We start from the raw sequence: 20659 nt of genomic DNA, 5'->3' as shown, positions 1-20659 counted from the left end.
TACACTGAAAAAAAAAGGAAAAAAAACATTTATAACAAATATGCATAGTCAAGCAAAATAAATTCCCATATTGGCCGTGTCCTCTCCACCCCCCCACATTGTCCCCATTTTGTCAAGAGTTAGGTTCCTCACCAGTCCCTTGGAATGATGGTTGGTCATTTCATAGGTTTCATCCTACATCAAATACACTAAAATACTGACAAAAAAGAAAGAAAAAAGACAAGACAAAGGGGCTGCAGAAACAATAATAAAAAATAAACCAGGCACATTAATATTATGTTATTTGCACAGTTGTTTGTAATATGTGTGTTCCAAACCCCTTCCTGTGGGTCCCCATCAGGTGACATAGGACAGAAGGGTTACACAATTATTTGTCAATAAATAAAGCATAAGAGAAATGTCAATTATGGATTGAATTTTGGATAACTTCATAATGATTACTATTAATCATTCACAATTTTGATCAGAGCTGTTTTCACAATCTCTTCTTATATATATAAATGAAATGTCTTCTTAATTGTGGAAATTTAAGACAAGCACATGGTTTTCCATTAGAGATAACACATTTTATAATGATGTAACTATAACTTCCTTTCTATTTGGAACCTAGTTTTTTATTTCCATGATGTCTTGAGCATGGATGCCCTCACATAACGCACTAAAGAAAATTATGGTGAAGAGAAGGAGGATTTTTCTTCCTAGCACTTCACTGCACAAAAGCCATGCCTGAGTGATTAGACCATTCAGATTCCAGGAAAAATTTTGGTAATGATAAAGTAATGAAAAAGTAGGTTGAAAGTTAGTAGAGATGGAAAATTCAAGGTCTCAAGATCTTCGCTAACCAGTGGTTTTCCTTTTCTAGTGATGATGAAATCAAACCTGTTGCTAGCTAATCAGAGAAAAGGTCTTAATTTGACTTTCAACATTCCCTACTGTCTTTCTGCTTCTTTTCTCATTTACAGCATGGTAGAAAATAAATGACAGAGATTATATTCATGTGGGTCAGTATCTTTACCACTGAGAGTAAGAACTTTTATGAACAGTTTTCTCCAATTACAAAATTCTCTGAAGATTTACAATGTTTGGAAGAGGGAAAGATTTTCCCTCCTCACTCTTTAATGGTTTACCTTCTGGGAAATTTGCATGCAGAAGTAATGTTTATAGGCAGAATACTTTTCAGCAGAGAGGATGTTAGCAATGGTTTTATATCATAAGCTTTGTTCAAATACATACTGTTTTTAACTAACAGGACCATATCCCTTTCCATAGAATATAAGTTTAATTAAAAATATTTAAAATAAAAACTTGCAAGTATTTTAATCAGGTTTCAGCAAATGTTCATTAAATAACTACTATGTACAAAGCACTCTAGTATCTCTGGGTATGTAAATATTGTGAAATCATAGCATTCAAACTGAAAGGGCCTCAGATAGTACCTAGTCAAATCTTCACATTTTACAGAGGAGAAAACTGATACTTATAGAAGTTAAGTAAATTAGCCAGGGTTTCACAGGTATTAAATAGTACAGCCAGATTGTTTACTCTAAATGCACAATACCACGTACCCTGTTTACAAGTTTGGAGTATTCTTGTCTATTATTACTTCTATTTTATCATCATGATGTATCTATGTATAACAAGATCTTTGCATGGTTTTTTTGCCTCAAAAATGATAGAATTCCTTTGTCTAATAATTTCAAAGAACATATCATCTCGTGTCATTTGACCTCATAGTGTCACTGAGAAAAGACTAAGGGACAGAAATGAACTTCCTAGTTCAGAGATACCTGTTAGAACTTACTGTTTTCAGATTGCTGATTGCATTTTAGTCAACTCTTTTTTGCTTCATATACATATAACTATGCTTTTTTAGCTTGCAGTTATATTTAGACTTAATTAGCATTGATAGAGAGCTGAACCTGAAGTCAAGAAGACCTGTATGAATACAGTCCTTCCTGCACATCCTAGCCATGTGACCAAGGCCAATTTACTTAATCTCCCACTGCCTCATTCGATAATCTGTGATTGTTAAATTCCATCAAGGGAAGATATTTCCATAAAAGGAATTTCCCCACATTAGTGAAATCACAAGAGAGCTTCCCCTAAAAAGAAAAGAAATATTGACTTTAATACTATGTTTACACTTATAAAGGATGAAAAGTAATATCACATAAGAACAAACGTGACCTATAGGTGCCTCTTTTTTACGTATTGTTCAAGTCTCTGTCCCCATCAATCAAAGAGCGTCCCACTGATCAGACTTTTTTAGTAGGCTATGTTGTTTTGAAACAAAATTTATGGCTACTCTTTGCTTCTAGCCCTTAATGGACCATAAATATGTAAGTATTCTAGAGAATTTGAGCAAGTAAAGAGATGTTTTCCATTTAATATGGCCATATATCCATACATTGTATGTGTATATTTTCAGTTTTATCATCTTGGTATCTTAAGGTACCTAGGTGGACTTTAATTGGTTCTTAATGTCAAAAATAGCTTGATGAGAACAGTAGGTAGACTTCAGAAGGCAAAGATCTTCTTGGAAAAAAAAAAGGAAAGCAGTCATTGTTAAAGAGGCCAGCATGCATCCTTCTTTTGTAGACAGAACACACTACAAGCTTAAGTGTCCCTTAAGGGCACTGTTATTTCTATTTCCTAAATCCTGAGTTGTCCTACAACAGAGTCCTCTGTTTGTGAATGTAGTTAATCCTTTTTAGTTCACTGTCTAGCCTCTTAAAATCACAGTATAATTTAATATCATTTCCAGAAATCATCTAGATGATATCAAAATGCAAGCTGAGGATCTTCCATTCAGACAGCAGGCTTGAAGTCTTAATCAGAAGCTGAAGAAATAAGGAAGAAGACCCACTGAAATTTCTGCAGGATGATCTTATTTTTATTATTATTATTATTATTATTTTTTGTGCAGAGACATCAGCAGCTCAGTGTTTTCCGTCCTGGAGGCAATCACTCTACCCATTATCATGTAGCATCATCACCCTTAAGCAGCACAATAGAGATGACAAAACTCATTCTGGCCCCAATTTAAGTTTAATTCCCAACTGGAACTTGAAATGAGGCTGTAATGAACTTGAACTTTCTATACTGGTTATCTCCTGCCCGCACATAAAAATGTTCAGATCCAGTCAGGGTATTTGCTGATCCCCTTTGGAAGTCTTTCTTTTCTTCCGAAGGAGATTAAAAGCAGGCTGTTATGGTGCTGAAGATTATTATACTGAGCACAAGGCAGCCATCCAGGTTTGAATTCATTTTACTTTGTATTTAACAGAGTCCAAAGGAACAGCATAAGACATCATCAAAGGATTTTTTTAAATGGTGCTTAAAGCTATGTTCCCTTCAAAAGTTACTAGATCAATGAATAAAATGTCAGCATCATTGCCTAGGGAATATGCAGATGGGAAACTATGAAGCATCTCAAGGAAAGAGAGAAAGTCTTCCCATAGTCTTTGGGATCACAGACCCATGGATTTTGAGTTGGGAGGAGCTTAGAGATTATCCAGGCAGGGGGTTTTGAATATATTGCTGAGTAGGCCACTGGCAGCCCTTGACATTCCTAAAGATGGCCAAACCAGAGTAAGATGTAATTGGGAAATATTTAACAAAATAAATAAACACACAATGAAACATGGACAATATTACATTTTAATACCAAGTCAATATGCAAGCCTCATGCAGTGGCCTCTTTTTCTATTGGGGTTTAACACCGCTGGTCTAGTCCAGCCTCCTGATTTTACAGATGAAGAAACTGAGGTAGCTGTCAGAGAGGTTAAGTCATTTGCCAAAGGTCATACAGTTAGTAAGTTGAAAAACTGGGATTTGAACCCTGGTCTCCTAACTCTAAATCTAAAAAAACCTGTTCTACCAGACCATACTATCTCTTCCATGTCCAAGGTGCCCCTTATCAACATGTTGGACAGTTAGGGATGTGCATACATTCCTTTCATTGGCCAAGGTCCTTTATTACTAACATCCCAAGTGGCTGACTAAATGAGTGACTGAACCTCCCTAGACATGCTCTTAGTGATCTGGGCACAAAGATGAATAGAATGCATGCCACCGTTAAAGATTTATATCAGAAAAGACAAACAAACAAGCAAGCAAAATGTCTTGAGGTTCTAACTCAGAATGATCAGGAGTGTACTAGATCCAGCTCAAATTGGCCTGTAAGAACCAGTTCTTAAATTTTCAATTCTGAAATCATCAAATGCTACATTTCAGGGCTTGATTCATTGTTTTGTTCATTGTGTCTAGACTTAAGAAAATGATGGAGAAAACATTAACAATGTAGATTAAACTTAAAAATACATCACACGCTTTTTTTTTTCTTCAGAGAATAGTTGTTAAATGTGTACTAGCATACCCTTGAGATCTTTGAGTTCATCAATGAGGATAATGGGGATACTCTACTTAATGGTACAACTCTGATCCTCATAGAATGAAAATGTATTTCCTGTTAGAGTTCACTGAACACATCACTCTGCATGAATGTCTATGTGTTTTCATATGAGGGCTTCGTGGACAGCCCATGCAAAATGTTGTTCCCATTCTCTGGTTCTCTTAACATTTATTGTTGTTGTTCAATAGTTTCAGTCCTTGGCAAAGATACTGGAATGGTTTGCCATTTTCTTCTCCAGCTCATTCTACAAATGAGAAAATTGAGGTAAACAGGGTTAAGTGATTTAACCAGAGTCACGCAGCTAAAATGTCTGAGGCTGGAATTGAGCTCAGGAAGATGAGTCTTCCTGATTCCAGGCCCAGCACTTTGTCTACTGCGTTACCTAGCTGCAGCTCTAAACATTGCATATGTACAAATTGAGCCTGCCCACTGTCTATCTGTTATCTTTCACTCTCAATAAATGGTCTGTCCACTTCTTTTTCTGGGCATTTATACACATATGGAGACACACACACACACACAGATCTTTTACACTATTAGTGCAATTAGGGACTGATTTAGGAGTGATAAATTCCAGGAATAATGAAATTATATTGCCATTACAATAAAAAAGAAGCTGGGAAATTCATGGTACAAGAGTAATATAATAGATGGCCATCCTGTGTGTTCCCTGGATAATCCTGCAATGTCAGGAGAAAGCAAAGAATGTTCTTAATTCATTTGATTAACCACTCGTGTGAACTTCTGGGAAGGCATGGAGAAGAGTCACACAGTATTGCCGAACACAAATAAGTTTCAATCTGTGGCTACAGAGAACATCTAAACTGATGAAATCACTAATCTCTCTGTGTATTTGAGTCCTACTGCTAATCCTTTATCTTGCTCAGACCACATCTAGATTGTCTGAAAGATATTTAGTCTATAGAAGAGAAGAATTGATGGGAATTGGGAGGTGAATGAGATGATAGCTGTCTTCAAGTATTTAAAAGGGCCATCATATAGAAGAGAGAGAGGGTAGACCTCCTCTGCTTGCTATGAGAGGGCAGAAATGAGATCAATGAGTAGAAATTGAATGACATACATAGCATTGTTACATGCTATCACAATGAGAGCTCTCTAAATAAGCTATCTTGGGAAGCAATAGAGTTCCTCTTATTAGAAATTTTCAGGCAAAGGATAGATTGCTATTTGTCAAGCATGGAAAAAGAATAGAATCCTCTTTCAGGTTTGAGTTGGGACTAGATACCCACTAATATCCCATGTAAATCCAAAATCCTGTGATCCTCCTGTGTAACTCCTCAGTGCAAAAAAGAAAAGAAAACAAAAAGCACAATTGATGCATTGAGGTTTTAGTTGCACTTTTATTATAGTGGGTAATTATTTGGTTCAAGTAAAATAATATTGTCCATCTTTCATTTCACAGCAGTGACCCAGGCTCATCCAATACTTTAGGTGCTGACAATCCCAATCACAGCACAGTGTGGTTTATCATGTATTACATGCTAGTCAAATATTTTAATGCCTTGAAGTTTTCTTCTACATAATAGTAAATATTATTTCAATAAATTAAGTATTTAAAATGTTTAAGGATCTTCCTTTTAAATTAATTTAAATGTAGGGTTTGCCAGTTTATGTTGAGTCTTACTCTTGAGGGGAGAGGGGAGTGGGAAAGGAGCCAAGCGTAGAAGTAATTTCCAGGTTTAGAGAAGATATAGTAGAGGTTCAATCAAGGATATCATGGAACTGGAGCCAAAGAACCAGAAACCCATGTGGCAAAACTCCCTCCTACCCCTGAAGAGCAGGCCCCCAACAGAAAGCTCCTTGGGCAGACTCTGTGGCTCCTTGTTAGTTTATTGGTGTTTGCAGAAATGACAACAGAGACAGTTCCACAGCAGAGATGTCCCAACTGAGACACCTGGGGAAACCACAGATGAGTAATATGCCACTTTTTTAGCTGCTGCTCCCAGTCAGAAGCATTAGCGTCAGGGGAGATTTTGATGCTGGTGATCTGATGGTTCTCCCTGTCTCAGCTGTCTGGTAAAGGCGACTGCAGAGAAGGAAACTGCTTCTGTAGGCAGGATATTCATGTAGAGCCATTGACCTTAAGAATTTATTCTTCCTCTGTCATCCCTGTCTTTGAAATTCCTTTCTCAACTGGACATTTATACCAGTTTGTGCATCTCCCTATGGGTCAGATCCTGGGGCACCAACCCAGAGGAAACATGGAATATCCTTATATTCCTAAGCTATTGTAGACCCCACTGTCTCAATCTGAGGGAGGGGGACAGGAAGGATTCAGGGGAGAGTCTACTTTGGTCAGGCATAATAATAAAAAAAATAATAAACTTAATAAGTTGTGGTGATAATAATGACAACTGGCCATACAAGAGACTAATTCGAGTTTTAAGCACAAATTAATTTTAAACCACCCTAAGAGTATGACTCTGAATTATCTACTTGTAGAACTTAATGGTTGTAACGTCATTGACCCTTTTGATAGGCTGGGGAAGTCTAGGGACTCTTTCTCAAAATAATATTTTAAATGCATATATATTCTTGGAAGTAAATAAAAGCAATGCTTTTCCCTTCTTTGGAATTTTTCATGTCACTAATTGGATTAACACAAGCATTCTTAATTATTTTGGGGTCATAGATACCTTTGGCTGTCTGGTATGGCTAGACCCCCTTCTCAGACTAATGTTTTTAAATGCATAAAATAAAGTACATAGGATTATAAAGAAAATCAGTTATATTAAAATATAGTTATCAACATATTTTAAAAACAAGTTTGTAGACATCAGATTAAGAATCATTGGACTAGAAAGATAAGTACATCCTAGAACCACTATATGTGGTGTAGTCAACATGTATACCATATCCTATTCTAAGAGAAATCCTTGAATTATAATGTAGAGGGAAGTGTATCCAGATCAAGCACAAGTTGCCTTGACTTCTGAGCTAAAGCTATTCCAGGTGATTTTGAGGGACAGCTAGATGTTACAGTACTAAAAATATAGTTAGTACCAGAAGGACCCCCAGATTCATTGTAACAGAGTTAATGCAACACATCAAGTTGGTCCTCTACCATTCCTGAAGATATTCTAAGCAAGGAAAAATCTGGCCCTTAGGATCAAACTAAATATCAAACAAAATATCTTAGGGTGCCCTTAGCAAGAGCAAACTCTGAAATATCTGTAGTCCAGCCCAGCCCATTTTCAAGACTTAGCTATAATTAGACTGGTGTTTTGAACTTAAGAACCAGATAATGGAGAGCACAGAAATTGTCTCTACGACTTCTTCTGAAATCTGAATTATCATTCTATATTGTGGGGAGACAATCAGGAATCTGTCATTATTACAAGGATCTGTTCAATCATTACTTTTTTTCAAGAAATACAGCTAATATGGGGACAGTCTGTGTTATTTTTTAAAGCTAAATTGTATCAAAGCATCTTTAACTGTCTTGAACTATCATTTCAAATATTTACTTGACTCTTATATGTCACTATAAGGCTCAAAGTAAATGTTCAAAGAATTTTTCCAGGGCATAGAGGCAGAAATAATCCTTATTTTTAACTAAGTTAATCCAATATACCAGTATAATCCTAGTTTGACATCCAAGGTGATAGCAAATGATAGACTTGCAGATTTGGAAATACCTCAGAAATCATCTAGTCCAGGAGTGAGGAACCACCACATATGGCCTTCTAGGTCCTTGGGTGCAGCCTTTTGATTGAGTCCAGGTTTTAGAGAACAAATCCTTTTATCAATCTGTGAAGTTTGGATTCACTAGATTCTAGTCCAATCCTTTCATTTTTCTGATAATAAAATTATCTGAGTTGCCAAAAGGGAAAGGGACTAGACCAAGCACTCTGCCACTTATTGGAAAAGCCATATCTAGATCACATTTTCTTCCCAGCATCATATTCTTTTTTTCAACTATGCTATGCTTCTTCCTCCTACTTTAGCTATATTTCTGCTTCCTCATTTCTCTAAGAGGTGCCCTTCTCCCTAACATGCCAATTTTTTTTAACAATCTGCCCCCCTGAGTTTCTGAGCCAAAGGCTAGAATCCCTGTGTAGTCATTTAGAAGAAAAAAAATTGTGAGGGGAATGACTTATCGACTAGTGTCTTGCTGGCCTTAAGAATGGTATATGTCTGTGCCATTCACCAGCACAGAATGCAAAATGCTCACTCAGCACATTGAAATTAATAAATTAAATTTTTGCTGAGCAATGTCTGAAAAGCAGCTGAAGTTATCAACTGTACCCTACCATCTCCATCCATTGTCAAGTCAGTTTTAGATGTGATTCAGATAAAAATAGCCTCCTCGGTGACTGAAAGACATAAATATTAACCTCATCAGACACCAGAAGGTGATTTGGTTTCAGAATGTTTGTTGGCCACAGATATTCGTTATATTCATACTATTATTTTGCAAATCCATTTAAATAAATTTACTTCCAACACACCTTTTATTACAAACTAGATGAGTTTTTGAAACTTCATCATAAAATTGTGCCTATTAACCTCTGCCCTTATGTATCCTTGGCATAAGGACATGAATCTCTTGTAGGGAAATTCTTTGTAGAAAACTAAATTCTAATATGGTAGAAGATAATGGGCAGGAAGTTGACTGTGAAGCCAGGATGTCCTAACTCTTTGACCCTGGATAAGACACTTAGCTCTTTTCATGCTGGGGTAATGAAGGCAAAGTTTTAGTTGCTTTAGGGTACTACCACTTTAGACACTTATATGTCAGAGTCTAGACTTAGAACCCACGTCTTCTTGATTCCAAGGCCAACAATATCATGCTGTCTATGTAGCACCTAGCTAGCAAGAATACATTTACAAAAGAAAAAAAAAAAAACAAAAAACAACCTTACCATATGACACTCTGGTGTCTGCATTCCAGTTGAACCACTCTGTAGTAGCTTCCCCCGCCCAGTACAATTTAAGGGAACTTCTTGCTATTTGCCCTGGAAACAAAAAGTACTTCATTACAGCTTTCGTCTTTAAACCCTGTGAGAAGGAGTTGCAGAAGTGGTGATGGGTAAGGGTTGGTTCTCTTGCACCTACCCATATGTTTATGTCTATGTTTTAAGATAACTTTTAACCCAAACAAAAAGAAAGTAAAATGGAACTCAATGTATCTCTGGATCGTAGATATATTTCACTGAAAACTCTCCCATGACATCTTATTTTCAGAAAAATAAGGACAAAGTAAATGCTGGTGTATGAAGCAAATGAAATGGTCTGCTTCCTTTGTGCCTAAAGATAATTGTTGTGTTTGTCCGCAGAGAGTAACCCATGACGTGCCTAGGTAATCAGCTACTAGCTTCTCTAAAAAACAAATGGGAAACCACTAAAAAGTAAATAAGCAGTGAGCTTTAGAATACAACAGATAGCATTATGTCTCTTCTCTAATCCATTATAAATATTAATAGTTAATAATTTAAACACACTGCATTATCCACCCCCTATAATTGTCTAGATCTCATTTATAAGTGAGCGAATACTGATAATTATTCGAGGTATAAATATTGGAGCTAAAAGGCCAGAGTGTTTTTAAAAGATTTTTACTTTAATATTTGAGCAAACTATTACTGGGAATGTAATGATTGTCTGAGGGCAGACTGAGATGAATATTTATGGCTGGGTGATTTCATCATTTTATTATGAATTTTATTAAATTAGGGACAGAATGGAAATAATGAAAGGAAATAGGCCACACCCAAGTTTATGATGATAAAAAGAAGCAAGAGATGGTTTAGAAGTAAAATATATTTTTCTATTAAAAAATTCTGTATTCATCAGGTCAGCAGATGTGGGTCTACAAAGTTGAAGGAAAATGCATATAGGGAGAATTTAATGTGATAAACACTATTTTTATAAATTGCAAGCCATAAGAACAAGGGAGAGTTAGAGATGGTAGTTCAGTGTTTTTGCCTTGATTTTTTGTGGGATATTGTTTTGTTTATAAGAGATCATTTTGATTTATAGTATGAATGGATCAGTTGAGTATGCTTACAGATTATGACTACATTAAATCAGTCCATCCAGTTAGTCAAGAAATATTTATTAGGACTCAGTTATGTAGAAGCCACTGTACCAGAAACTTAGAGAGAAACAAAGATAAGTTTCCTGTCCTCAAACAGCCTAAAATCTAGTATTTTGCCCACATAGGCAAAAATCTATAGGTTGTTGATTTATGGTCCTTTGTTTTAATGATAAATTCCCCTACTGCAATCTGGCTTTGCTGCTTCATTGCGAAATAGAAGTGACATGGGCCCTTAGCGCCGATGCCAGCACACAAATTCTAGCACATCCTATTGGGCTTGGAAGGCTTCTGGTATCATGTCTTCTGTCCAAGAACCAATCCAAGTTTATAGAGGCTTATCTCTCCCCTTTTGGTGCTGGTGGTGGTGGTATTTGTTTGCTTTTACCACACTAATAATTCATGCACCTCTCTAAGGAATTAGTCAATCAATCAATCAATGAGTATACACTGAGAAAAACTGTCCTAGGTACTGATGATAGAAAGACAAAAAATGATGCAGTCTCTGCCCTCAAGTCATGGAGAGACAACTATCTGTGTTAGTGCAGTGGGTACTAAAATAGAAAAATTGCTTAATCCTGTAAGTATTGGAAGGAAAATTATTATATTCTACATAGCAACTGAAAAACTCAAATGTGGAGCTCAATTTTAATTGATCAAAATTATGCCATCCTCTCTTCTATTCACTTTTTCAGCTCCCCAAAGAAAAATTGTTTTTATTTATGGCCAACCTTCATCCACTTTAGTACTATTTTATTAAAACCTCATGGATGTGCTGTAACTTTAGAAAAGTATTTGTTCTTCCAATTTTCTTTAAGAACATCTGGAGGGATATTATTGCAATCATTTATGTTTGGCATCTGTGATTATTAATTGAGTGATTTATTAATACAAGTTTTATTTTGTTAAGACTCCATAATCAACTTATAAGTAATTACCTAGTGACGGAATTTTTCATCTAAATATTATGGAAAGAAAACATAAGAGCCTAAAAGAGTAAGCTTTTTGGCCATGCAATTCCAACTTGTCAGAGTCAAAATTAGTTCTCCTAATTCCCAGTCTTGAATTCAGATCCTAATTCACATGCCTATAACCTGCTAAATGTTTTTATGTGATTTATGCTTTTGGGTAATTAGATGCAGTGACTGAATTGTCTTTTCTATTGCTTGGCAGTATGTCTTTAATGTATCTTGCAAAGTGTCATTTATTGCTTTAGGTATAAAGTGAAATTCTGCCTTTATTGATTTACTCACCTTTCTCTAAAGAAGAATATTTGGGTGACCACCACATACCACCAACCTCTTTTAATCAAGCACAGCTATTGAACCTCATCTTGGGTGTCAGCCATATTGAATATAGTTAGTTTTTATCACTTGCAAATCTTTATTTCATCTATAATGAGTTTGCTTCTCCCTTCAGAGCTCAGCCCAGCAAAATTGTTCTACAGCTACTGTCTTCTCTTGCTATCCAGTCTATATTTCTTAACCCTCTGTAATCTGACTTCTTCCTTCTCCTCTATGCTTAAACTAACTCTTTTGAAGGTCTCAAGTAAAGCATTTTTTTCCAATTAAGGTGGCTCAGTGTTCTGGGCTTGAAGTCAGAAAGACCTAAGTTCAAATCTAGCCTCATTTACTGGCAGTATGAACTTAAGTAAATCACTTAACCACTGTTCTGCCTCAATTTCTTTGACTGTTAAATGGGTATAATAATAGCACCTATCTCTCAGGATCAAATGAGATAATATTTGTAAGGCACTTAGTACAGTGCCTGGCACATATTGAGCACTACATAAATGTTAGCTGTTATTATTATTATCATTCTTTATTAATTGGAACTGACAGGACATAAAGCTCATGTTGCAAGTAAGGGAGTCTTTAACATGAGTAAGCTGGTGAATAGAGGAATTGATGACTAGCAGAAGAATGTCAGAAGACCTGTAAAGACCAGTTTAGATGTCATGTCCTCCATGAAGACTTTCTATACCATTCAAATACTATTGTAAAAAAAACAACTTATCTGTACATGATATATTGCTCTCCCTTCTTATTAGATTGTAAACTCTCTAAGATAAGCACTACATCTTTTTTTAATAAACCACGAATGCTGCAGAACACTGACTAGGTACTTTAGAAATAATTTTTGAATATTTGATTGAGTATGGTGATGAAAGAATACCTTCCTTTCCTCATCCTTTCTTTTCCCTACCTTGATATTCTTCATAGTCTATGTGCCTGGAGTTGCACAGTTGCATAACAATTACACTCCAAAACTTGGAGCGATTGCTGATCTCATAAATGGAAGTATTCTTTCAAGCAGTAGAGAGTACAATCTGTCTTTGCCTTCTCAGTCTATGTGACTGTCCTCCCATGTCCTCCCATAAATCATCCATAGGGTGTCTACTCAAAGTACTAAGTGCCTTCTCCTGACTCCTGTGACATCTTATAGATACCATTGGAACATGTAGGCACTTCATTACTTTTTCCTCAGTATGTGACTCACCCAATTTCAGCTCCAGCCATATATCTCTCTGAAGCCATCCTTTATTCCACATTCCCTTTACAATCCTTAGCAACTAGACATTTGACACTGGCCCCACACAGGTTCCTTTGCTTATGTGACTTGCTCGCCACCTACCTTAAGGGCAAGGAAGATAGGGAGTCACAGTGTTAATTATCCAGTAATGGAGTTTAATTAGCTAAATGCAACATCTAAATTGGCCAACTGATGCTAATCTGCTTGAGCTACCTGCCCAATCCACATTAGTTAATCACTTAAGCATTTATGAAAGGTAGCCCCTTCCTAAGAGGCTTCAGTATTTTCCCTAGCCACCAGAAGATATTCAACCTATGAAGGCTTGGTCTGCTCCCTACCACAAACCACCTCCTCTCAGTGTCAGAACTAAGGTAATTTTGATTAATCCCCCTCTCCCTGTCCCAATACCAATTTAAAAAAAAGGAACAAAATGGAATATTACTTAAAATATTAAAATGTGAAATCTGCTACCTATGGCTGACTCTGAAATCATTCACTCTTTCAGGTCACTTACCAATGCATTCATAGATTCAGATAATTAAGCATGTTATGATCAAAAAGGTTTTAATTACACAGAAATAGAAACAAAATAAACATATGAATTTTCTTTGTCATCCCCCTCTCATATTTTCTTTGCATATAGGAAATACTCCTAGTCCACATACATCAACAACTCAGAAGAATGGGGAAAATCTACCCTCCAATCTCAGGTTCATGTTTTTAAGGAAAGAGGAGATACTTATCCCTATGGCTCACTAGCTACAAAAATTCTAGTTGCCCAGATCTTCTATGTAACAACTGGTTTTATGTAAACCAGTTCATGGAATAATATCTGCTTCTCACTCAAAAGTGTCTAAGTGAAGTACTTCTTTCCAGACACCAAGCTATGGTAACTGCTGCCCTTGTCACCTCACTCTTTTGGTACTATGACTCCCGTTCCTGCCTTACATGCAGCCGTCTTCATGGAAGTCTGAATTACAAGGGCAGAGCAAGAAAAATAAGAAATGAAAAGTGCCATACCATATTGATAGTACTGTACTATATGTAACTTCTGCTCCCATTGCATTGGAAAGGCCCATGGTCACTCCTAATGAGAGGAGAGGCACAATTTTAAATATAATTGTATACATATACACATATATACATACATACTATATATATATAATATATATGTGTATATATATGTGTGTGTGTGTGTGTGTGCACAAATTATCTTCTTAGGTTCAGAGAAAAAGAGTTCTAAAAGATAAACTAGAAAAGTACAAGCAGATGACTACCTAACACAATCCAGTTCCATTCCATGATGGTCTATGAAGAAAATTCAGGCTGGTCCCGTGGGAAAAGAGGAGGAGCCAGACACTGGATGGAACAATGGCTTGTAATCTCTGAGCCCAGTCTCTCCCAGAATCCAAAGGCAGTTGTATTTCTAAATGAGGCTTTTCCATAACCCTAAAATTCAAGAGTATAGGGAACCCTAAATATGGAAAATCCACGTGGGACATGAATAGGGTTAGAACATGGAGAAAAACAATTGAGTATGTTGTGTTAGAGTCAAAAGAATTCCGTAAATCAAATTGTCCAAGGCATTAACCCGACTTTACCTACTGAGGATTGTTAATGAGATACAGGGAAAAATCTTTAGGTAATTCAGGGATGGTGAAGAGGAGAAAGCTCAAAATACTTTTCCACTTAATTATTGTTTCTTTTATATCTTACTGACCCGAGTAGAACAGTCAGCACAAAATAACTGACATGAGATTAAGTATAAACAACAGAGGAACAAAACTGAGTGTCCTTTAAATTTTCTTGGTTCTGCTTGAGTGAAAGCATCAGAGCAATCTATGTTGTATTCATGCCCGTGCATGCACACACACACACACACACACACACACACGTTACCTTTTAGCAATTACTAGAATTGGTTCTAAGTAAAACTTTGAACACTTCCTGATAGCCATCTTTTTGGAGAGTAGTAGAAGCATTTCAAGCTTTACCATGATAGAAGGATAAAATAGCTGCTTTTCTAGACTCAGGATAATGATATGGGTTGGGAGTGCTGCAGCTAGGAAGGAAAGAGAGGGAGAAAAGTCATGACAAGTTTGGGTAAAATATTTTGTCTAGTGTTTCCCAGTTTAAAATTGTTGCTGTCCCTTAACAAGATGTTTATGAAAATTATGTGGAATTTCCCCCAAAACTAAACAACATGGGCATTTGTTGATAATTACTTATGATTTGTTTGTGATTCAATCAACTAGTCTTAGAGTGGCTATGGAGCCAAGATATTCCCTTAAATCAAATCTCTTTCATAGCAACTTGATTATTTTTATTACAAGATCTCCATCCTACCTGGTGGTTCATAGTTGAAATTACCATGGTCTCCAGGTTTTACATGCTCAAATGCTCTGATCTTAGCTCTCAAGGTAATCTTAGCCAGGGTTTGACATCTAGAATTAGCTGTCATAGTTCACCAAGTATTTGTGGATATTCTCTTGAGATATTTCCCCTGTCTTCATTAATAGCATATTGTAATATATTTTAATCCAGTCCTCCTCCTGGGTCTCATCATGGCATGAAGGTTACCCTAGGCTCTTGAAGGTATGTCAGTGAAGCTCAAGTTTTGGTTTGCATATCCTACTAAGCTGGGAAGACATCAAGGAACTGTACTACAAAATTACCTTCCAAAGACTAACCTAGTTTTGAGTTCCAAAAGGCTCTTTGCCAGGAAGTTGGCCACTAGATTATGACAGATTTTGACTAGAGTAACTCTTGTAACATTCTACAAAAGCTTGAAATTGTAATTAACTGTATTTATGGAAGAAGAACTCACACTAAGTCGCAGGTTTTTTTTGGTTTTTTTTTTTTGTTTTTTGAAAAAGAGGTGGTGGGGGATGCAAAGAACCATAAGACATGGTCTCTGGCCTCAATGAGGTTAATCTGGTTAATATTAAGTATTAAAGGGTAGTATATAGTCAAACGAAAAATGTCTATCAAATGAGGGATAGGGTTGAATAGACTAGATTAAGTCTAATTGTGTCTTCCAATTTTGACATTAAAGGAGTCATGTTTCTCTGAGTAGTGGAGACAAGCAATCCTAAAATGCAAAAAGGGAGAAAACCACTGTGAAGTATAGATAAGTGAATTTAGGGAATTTCAAGTGAAGGAAAAGATACAGAAGCAGTCATATAAATAATATGTTTTAGGAATGGTGAGGAAATACTCTAGTTGAGGTGGAGGATTCAAGTAGAAAGGTATTAAGAAATATAAGGCATAAGAACAGAAAGATAGTAGGTCAGCAGATTGTGGAGGACCTTGAAGGCTAGACTGAAAAGTTTGTCTTACTTGTAATCCATTTATCAGGTTGGTGTTTCAGCTGTGATATTGTACTATGATTAATGAATCAAACATGGAAGAACAAGATTCCACTTGCTTTTTTTCCTTAGATTTTTTTTTTTATTGAAGCAATAATACATGTATCAGGGGCCCCAGCATAGAGTAACTGTAGTCTATACCCTTGACAGGAGACTAATGAAAATCAACAAAGGATGAGAGACTGATTAAGACAGAGCAATAGCTTATATAAGCAATACCAAACAGAGATTTAGCACAGAGAAGGAAGAGCAGAAGGGAGGTAGTGTGGTTGAAACAGTATAGGTGGATGGACACCTCCGTGTCCATGGGCAGCTTCTCCATAGAGCTATCCATCTGTCTAAGTGGATGTAGATGTTTAAGTACATACTTAAGTAGACACTTCAATCTCAGGAAGTCAGTTTGAAAGTTTGAGATCACCAAACAAGGCTGTGGTCACCAACAGGAAGCTAGATGCAAGATATAGTACTTGACAATTAAAGGTCATTAGCATTTATTAGAAATTAACATGGGAAGCCAAACAAATCTCTGTAAGCCATTTTAATAGGCACTCATATTGATGAAGTGCTTCTAATTAAGAGCATTTGTGCTGTTTTAAACATTGAAAAGCGGCAAACTAAATAACCACATGACTTGCCAAGGCAGCCGGGTAGAAATATGTTCTGTCCTTTGTACATGGAGACACAGTTAACATTTGACAAGCATGTATTGAGTGCCTTCTACTCAAGTCTGCTGGTTACAGTCCAGGGCTCTTTCATCTATATCTTGCCGACTTTTATGAGACAGCATCACATACCCAGCCACAGATAATCTTCATTTTCATATTCATTCCCCTTCATTTATATCAGGGAATACTCTGAACATTCTTGAGCTCCTTTGATTATAGCTGTAGCATGATGACTTCATCCTAGGAGAATTGCATTCGTGGCTTTTCCATTGCTTAAATTAACAAATTGAGATTTGGAGAAATTAGAATTTATATATATATATATCATATTTTGATTTTTTTAAGAAAAATAACCTGTTGATCACTTGCAGAAATACTCCTACATTAGTAAACAGCTAGAGGAAAGGAATAAGTAGTTTTGATAGTGGGGTCTGAATCATACTTAAGGCTGGAATCCATTAGATCTGGCAATAGTCCAGTTTGAAGTCCTGACAATATTGTGGTCTCAGAACTACATTCTGCTCTTCTGACCTTACCTCCATAGTGATTTTCTCAGAGCTGTTCTGTTAACTCTATTGAAATGATATGCAGTCTTCCTGCCCCATGTTAGACTTCTCATATACATCTCCTAAGACATTTATGAGAAAGGAAAGTTGGTCTTTAAATGTTGCCTAAGAATTTTACACTGAACTTTAAAAAAAATCCACAAATATTTATATAGGTTCGTCCATTTCTCAGTTATGATAAATAATTCAGTAAGGGTGGGATAATTGTGTTCAAGGAATTAGCTTCACGTAGTGATGGTGGTGATTAATAGTGATAATAACTAGTATTTCTATATAGCTCTTTAAAGTTTGCAAAACACTTTACATATATAATCTCATTTGGCCTTATAAAAACCCTGTGAAATCAGTACTATAGGTATTATTTTTTTTCCTTTTTTTTTAAACAACTAAAGAAAGTCAAGGTCTGAGAAGTGTTGTGCCTTGTCCATAGTCACGCTGCTGATAAACATTCTAGGGAGCATCTGGATGTAGGGCTACTTGACTTCAGCTTTAGGACCTTACCAACCTTACCACACTGTCATTATTTTATATGTAGTTACTTTTAATAAGCTATTAGAGTTTTAATTTATGTAAATCCTTAGGGTGCAAATAACAAATTATTATAATTATCTAGTGTCAGTTTTTTTCTTCTTAATTTATATTTTTGTTTTCTTTTTCTGATGAGGAACAAACTTTAAAATCCAGTGTGGTGCAATGATTTTAACAAATCCAACAATATTAGCAGAGAGGCTTGAGAGCAGGATTCTTAAGCATTTTTGTGTGTCATGGACACTCTTGGACAGCCTAATAAAACCTATGATCCCCTTCTCAAATGCATATTTGTAAATGTAGAAAATAAAATATACAAGATTGCAAAAGAAGCTAATTATATTAGAATGTGGTTGTCAAAAAATTTTTTTAAATCTTTTCAGATTTAAAACTCTGTTTCTGAGTAAGGAAGCAAAGGGCTGGGTTCGAGTCTCTCTCCTCCCCCTCCTGCTGCCCAGACACAATAGTTGTTTAACCTCTTATAACCTCCAGGCATGTTTGCTACCTTAATGTCATGCTCCACCACATGCTGTCCCTCATCCCACTATCCAAAAAAATTGCCAAGTCTTATCAATTCTACTTCCTTATGATCTCTTACATTGGAAGAAGAGTAAGTTTGGGGAAAAGATAATTAGTTAAGTTTGAGTAATAAAGATAATAAGTTGAGTTTGGGATTCCTATAGAAATTCAGAATATTCACTGTGCAATAGATGGGAATGTTGTACTGAAGTGGAGTACAGGGAGGACTAGCACCTCTGGTTTGAGGGCTTGCCCTGCCCTTTCCAGGGCTGCTCATCTACCTTTTGTGTCCACCTGATTCACCCAACTCTCACCAGTGGCTCTAAGAAGCTGTAGCATGCTCAGCAGCCACACCTTAGTAAAATCTTCTGGGCAAATGGGTTAAATTAGGTTGAGGGTAACTGACAGGTCTCAAAACCATTGGTGACTTAGAGGAATGTCTACCCCAAGCATGTGGAAACTTCCCAGCAGAATGGATGGATGAAAACAATTTGTTCCAGTGGCCATGAAGCATGTGTGTTGGAGTGCTTAGAGCTTGGTCAGATATCAGAGACCCGAAGGTCGTCCATTGCATCCCTAGGGCCCAGCACCGGTTGTCCTGACTTTTTTCTTGCCTCTGGACTTGGATGACGCAGGAAGACAGAGTGAGATTGATGACTTAAATCCCATACATCATCGGTCCTCTTCTAAAAAGGACTAACTAACAACAATAACCCCCAGGCAATTCTATAAGAATTTCAAACACGGATTGCTTTAGTTGAAAGAATTCCCTCCTTGGGAGTTCTCTATTCCAGTGAAATAATAGGTAAAGTTCAGTGCACACAAAAATAAACACAGACACATTCACATATCCAGGTAAACTTTTAATCTGTGTTCAGCATGAGGTCTGTGCCCTCTTTCCTGTTTGGCTGATTTTTTTTTCACAGTTATTTAAGTTGGAATGCTTTGTGAAGGGACAGTTTTGACATGCAGTGTTTGAGGAATGTCTTGCAGACTGTCTGAGGGATCTCATTTTGCACAAAGAGTAGCCTGTTTTCTCTTTATAGTTTAGAGACACAAAGAGAAGATGATTGAGGAACATGGGTTCTGCAGTCTTTCCTTATTCTGTAACAGTTTTCAATCCTATTTTAGGTGATAAGTTTTACTTTGAATGTCAATGGCCTGGAGACCTAGTGGAAGAGGATTCAGAATTTGGGGAATCACTTCTTTTTCAGGTTCTTTATTTGTTTCCCAGTCCTTCTTCATATGAGTAATGTTATGGGCTGCCTATTATATATGCTGCTTGGATTAATGAGAAGTGACTGTGATATAGTCAAATATAGGGTGTCCCAAAAGTCTTAGTGCAGTTTTAAGCTTTAATTAGTGTGATGCTATAATGAAATGAATTGAATAATGAAAAAGTTAATTGGAAGTACGTGGGTTCAAATCCTTTTTTGGCCACCTGGGCAAATCAATTACTCTCTCTGAGCTTCAATTTCCTGATATATAAGATAGGGATAAAAATTCCTATAAAATTTATCTCTGAGGACTGTCTTGAGTATCAAATAAATGTAAAGTGCTTTGAAAACCTTGAAACAATATCTGCATCAGCTATTATCAGTCCTTTACTACTAGAAAGGGCATGTTAATTGATAGAGTCTTATACATCACATAACCATTTTTCTGGCTTCCTTTCCCTGTTCACCTCTCCACCTTAAATATATATTGGCTGCCCCATTAGAATGTAAGCTCCTGGAAGGCAGAGTCTATCTCTCTGTAAAGTCTGTCTCTCTTTTTGTATTTGTATCCTTTGTGCTTGGTATAGTTCTAAGCTCATGTTGTCATGTTCAACCATTTTTCAGTCATGTCCAGCTCTTCATTATCCTATGTGGGATTTTCTTAGCAAAGATACAAAGTGGTTTGCCATTTCCTTCTCCAGCTCATTTTAAGGATACTGTGGCAAACAGGGTTAAGTGACTTGCCCAAGGTCACCCAGCTACTAAGTGTCTGAGGCCCGATTCTCCTGGTGA

General features: G+C 36.5%; 1 protein-coding gene and 1 long non-coding RNA gene across 7 annotated transcripts in view; one reads left to right on the top strand and one right to left on the bottom strand.

Annotated features, from left to right (window-relative positions):
- Positions 1-20659, top strand: part of INPP4B (inositol polyphosphate-4-phosphatase type II B) — a 920894-nt gene that overhangs the window by 875650 nt on the left and 24585 nt on the right. The window contains exon 27 of one of the 6 annotated variants that reach the window (XM_027866809.1): positions 2765-2846. The exons of the other annotated variants lie outside the window; for them this stretch is intronic. Coding sequence (XP_027722610.1) covers positions 2765-2825 — 61 coding nt within the window. The 3' untranslated portion in view covers positions 2826-2846. Of the gene's footprint in view, positions 1-2764; positions 2847-20659 lie in introns of those variants that run through there. 6 annotated transcript variants of the gene reach the window in all.
- Positions 9307-20659, bottom strand: part of LOC114046473 — a 124904-nt gene continuing 113551 nt past the window's right edge. The window contains exon 3 of the long non-coding RNA XR_003569514.1: positions 9307-9393. This is a non-coding gene — a long non-coding RNA (uncharacterized LOC114046473). The remainder of the gene's footprint in view (positions 9394-20659) is intronic.

Source organism: Vombatus ursinus, unplaced genomic scaffold, assembly GCF_900497805.2.
Source record: "Vombatus ursinus unplaced genomic scaffold, bare-nosed wombat genome assembly UNPS02014784.1, whole genome shotgun sequence".
NCBI lineage: Eukaryota > Metazoa > Chordata > Mammalia > Diprotodontia > Vombatidae > Vombatus > Vombatus ursinus.
The sequence above is the reverse complement of the archived record's forward strand: the minus strand, read 5'-3'. Positions and strand labels throughout refer to the sequence as shown.